Raw genomic sequence first — 4,447 nt, forward strand, 5'->3', positions numbered from 1 at the left:
TGTGTAGGCAGCACGATAAACCTCTGGAGCTGTTCTGTAAGACCGACCAGACGTGTGTCTGCATGCTCTGCTCTGTTTTAGAGCACAGGACACATGAGTTTGTTCCTCTGAAAGAAGAATATGAAGGAAAGAAGGCAGAGCTGGGGAAGACAGAGGCCGAGATTCAGCAGATGATCCAGAAGAGACGAGAGAAGATTGAGGAGCTCAAACAGTCAGTCAGGATCAGTAAAGAAGGTGCAGCCAGAGAGAAAGCAGCAGGTGTTCAGGTCTTCACTGCTCTGAAGGAGTCTGTTGAGAGAGGCCTGATCCAGCTCATCAAGGAGATCGATGAGCAACAGGAAACCACAGAGCAACAGGCTGAAGGCTTCATCACAGAGCTGGAACAGGAAATCTCTGAGCTGAGGAAGAGGAGCACTGAGGTGGAGCAGCTCTCACACTCTGAAGACCACCTCCACCTCCTCCAGAGCTTCTCCTCCCTGAAAACTGCTGCACCCACCAAGGACTGGACAGAGGTCAGAGTCCGTCCTCCGTCATATGAGGGGACTGTGGTGAGAGCTGTGGCTCAGGTAGAGGAGACGCTTAGAAAACAGATGAAGAAGCTGTTTGAGCCTGAGCTGAAGAGGGTCCAGCAGTTTGCAGTGGATGTGACTCTGGACCCTGATACAGCACAACCTAACCTCATCCTGTCTGATGATGGGAAACAAGTGAATCACGGTGATGTGAAGAAGAATCTCCCAGACAAACCAGAGAGATTTTCTCTGTGTCTTTGTGTCTTAGGAAAGCAGAGTTTCTCTTCAGGCAGATTTTACTTTGAGGTTCAGGTCAAAGGAAAAACTGGGTGGGCTTTAGGAGTGGCCAGAGAGTCGGTCGACAGGAAGAGGCTCATTGTGATGAGCCCTCAGGATGGTTACTGGACTGTATGGTTGATAAATGGAAATGGGTACAGAGCTCACACTGGCCCTTCAGTCCGTTACTGGACTGTATGTTTGAGAAATGGAAATGAGTACTATGCTTTCACTGGCCCTTCAGTCCGTCTCTCCCTGAAGTCTGGGCCTGAGAAGGTGGGGGTGTTTGTGGATTACGAGGAGGGTCTGGTCTCCTTTTATGACGTAGATGCTGCAGCTCTTATCTACTCCTTTACTGGCTGCTGCTTCACTGAGAAACTCTACCCGTTCTTCAGTCCCTGCAATAATGATGGTGGTAGAAACTCTGCTCCTCTGATCATCTGTCCTGTCAATCAAACTGAATTATAAATGATGTCCATCAATCCATCCATCTTTATGCAAGACCGGGTCGCGGGGGCAGTAGTCCGAGCAGAACCTCCCAGACTTCCCTCTCCCCACACACTTCCTCTAGCTCCTCAGGAGGAACCCCAAGGTCTTCCCAGGCCAGCCAGGAGACATAGTCTCTCCAACGTGTCCTGGGTCTGCCCTGAGGCCTTCTCCCAGAGGGACATGCCTGGAATACCTCCCCAGGGAGGCGTCCAGGGGGACATCCTAAACAGGTGCCACCTCAACTGGTTCCGCTCAACGTGGAGGAGCAAGCTGCTCTACTCCGAGCTCCTCATGGGTGACTGAGCTCCGCACCCTATCCCTAAGGGTGCACCCAGCCACTCTCTGGAGGAAACTCATTTCTGTCGCTTGTATCCACGATCTCATTCTTTCGGTCATGATCCAAAGTTCATGGCCATAGGTGAGGGTAGGAATGTAGATCGACCAGTAAATTGAGAGCTTCGCCTTACGACTCAGCTCCTTCTTCACCACAACGGACTGGTACAGAGACCGCATTACTGCGGACGCTGCACCAATCCATTTGTCAACCTGCTGTTCCATTTTTCCCTGACTTGTGAACAAGACCCCGAGATACTTAAACTGCAAGCTATATTTTCAGCTCAAAAAGAAATGACTGACAAAACATGCTATAAAAGTATTAAATTGTTTCTATTTCAGAAGAAGTCACTGAAAAAGTATCACTTAATATTCTACGGCGTCATGAAGCTGCCTCTTGTGTGTTCACAAGACAGGAGTTGTCATTGTTACATGGAATATTAAAATGTAAAATTTTCTGGCATTTTTTCTGAGAAGTGTTTTGAAGTGGCCAGTTTTTAATTTGTGAACACTGGTCAGGTGGATTATAACTTAAAGAAAACTGTAAAAACTAAAGAATAAAGTGGACTAAGAAATCACTGTCATGTTGTCCACCACATGTATTGAATTTTATATCATTTAAATGACTATTTTGTGTATTATATGTGTTTACACATATCATGGCTGCTGGATGTGCACTACGGAATTAGTTTCACATTCACATTTATTGTCGTAAGAAGTCTAACATATGCTCATGTGTGAACTGTGTGAAGCTATTCTATGTCATGTCTGTGATTTATTTAGCTTCTAACTGGCTGGATAAAAAAGATTTTTGGATTAATTGCAATTCCTGTATGAGCATTTCTTTTCTTGAAAACCAAAATTGATTTTTGCATTTGCTGGTTTTCTCACTGCACTAAATATTACGTGTAAACAGAAAGTTACTTGTTATAAGAGGTTCACAAACTGCGCAGTGTGTAAAATGTCTTCTTTGTGGAAAACAAGTTGTCACCAGGTGAACAGAAAGTAATTTTAATTTCTAAAGTAATGGCGATGATAACTGGATATTTCAGCCACTTCGCAGGATGTTAGCTGACTGTGGCTAACTCATAGCAGAGCTAGCATGAAAACAGACTACTTTACACAGTCTGCTGCTGTCAGGAGCTAACAGCTAGCAGCTGGTGTGAACACAAACAGTGCAGGTGGATCATTAAAGTGGGTGTATAGACAGAAGCATATGCTGCGGTAGTTTTATTAGTAGTGTTTGTTTTTTAAATCATGCAGAAAGATGACGCCCTGTTACTGGTGACGAGTTTTTAATATTCCAGCAACAGTTTTACACATGTACCTAAAATACAGATGTCGTGTTTTAGTTATTTTGCAAATAGGTTGACATAAATGCATGATACAAAACATAGTGATTAAAATTTTAGAATTGTTGCAAATTACGTCAAAAGGGTTCAACGTCTTAATTTAAAAACTGCAAAACAAAATCTAATATTTATTTATGGCTCAGACTTTACAAGACTACAAACAGTTTAAAGTCTGAAAACAGAAACATGGAAAAGTTCAAATATAAATGCAAAATAAGAGCCAGGAGACAGAGACATTGTCTCTTCTTCTCCTTTGTATTGTTTCTTCTCAACCTGTTAATGAGGAGGTTTGTCCTGAAATAGGCTGAGGACTGTAATTTCCCCTTAGATTCACCATAAACCACTGAGGTGTCAGTTTGTTTTACTCACGTCGTACGCCAGGCTGTCAGCCTCGTTGGCCACCGTCAGTCCAGCCAGTTCTCTAGTCCAAGCTCGTTAGAAACCGCCTCGTCCACTCTGCCCAGTATGAAGGATTTCCCTGGTGATGGCAGGAACGTCATCGCCTCTACAGGGACAAAACCAGCAGTGTCAAATGGTAACATGGGTGACTTTATATGAATGTGTTATTTTCTGTTACACCTGCCCCCCAGTGCAGCAGTGTGGGTCACTGGGGGGATCCAATCGTTGGTGGACAACAGTGGAGGTCTACGGCACAGAGCAATAAGCTGGACCAGGGTCTGGACTCACACACATGATGGTGAGGACACCACATCCACTGGTGCTGCTGGTCTCTGGACAGGGCTTGTGACTGAGTGTCTCATATGTTAAGACCTCCTCAAACTGACCTGACGAAGCTCTAACCCGGTGTTTAAGTGTAAATAAGATGCACATTGTACAGTTAGAGTACAACACAACTAAGGGGCGAGTAAAGTGAGAAGGAGGGCAGCGTACCTTCATCTGGACGTCCCAGATCATGCTCATTGAGTCTGGGTACACTGGGCCGGGAGGGGGGCGTCACAGCAGGCTGTATGGGGGGAAGCTCCTCAGCATCCCGCAGGTTAGCCAGCATGTCCTGCAGCTTGGACCGGTTTGGTCCTGGAGGAGGAGGAGGGGGAGGGGAGCATGATGAAGGAAGTGAATCAGGAGGAAACATGGAGGCAGGGGATCAATGGGAGGAGCAGGTGTTTGTGACAATCAGCAAAGTGAAGGCAAAGGAACCTTTGTTAGTTCATACTGTCACAAGAGTGGAATAAAATCTGAACAATGTGAAAAAGCCAGCAGCATTAATGGTGGGAATAAACCAGCAGATGGAGGCAGCGGCTGCAGCTCAGCAGATAATCGAGCAGAGATGAAGACAAATAAACTCACAGGAACCAGAAGTTTGGGGAACTGAGGAGTCCATCAACATGTACAGACATGAAGAGACAATAGGGAGCCATCGGTACGGTCACTGGCCATGATCTTCACCAGTATGGGAAAACAAGGATGACAGATCTCTCCAGTGGTGATAAATGGATTCAAACTCTGTCCTGCTTCAGACGCACGAGT

General features: G+C 45.7%; 1 protein-coding gene across 1 annotated transcript in view; it reads right to left on the reverse strand.

Moving 5' to 3' along the window:
* strn (striatin, calmodulin binding protein) overlaps positions 1 to 4,447 on the reverse strand; it is a 46,243-nt gene that overhangs the window by 9,412 nt on the left and 32,384 nt on the right. The window contains 3 exon segments of the mRNA XM_020620294.1: positions 3,329 to 3,381; positions 3,384 to 3,464; positions 3,851 to 4,066. Of these exon segments, the coding sequence (XP_020475950.1) occupies positions 3,329 to 3,381; positions 3,384 to 3,464; positions 3,851 to 4,066 (350 nt within the window).

This window comes from Monopterus albus, unplaced genomic scaffold, assembly GCF_001952655.1.
Source record: "Monopterus albus unplaced genomic scaffold, M_albus_1.0 scaffold235.1, whole genome shotgun sequence".
Lineage (NCBI taxonomy): Eukaryota > Metazoa > Chordata > Actinopteri > Synbranchiformes > Synbranchidae > Monopterus > Monopterus albus.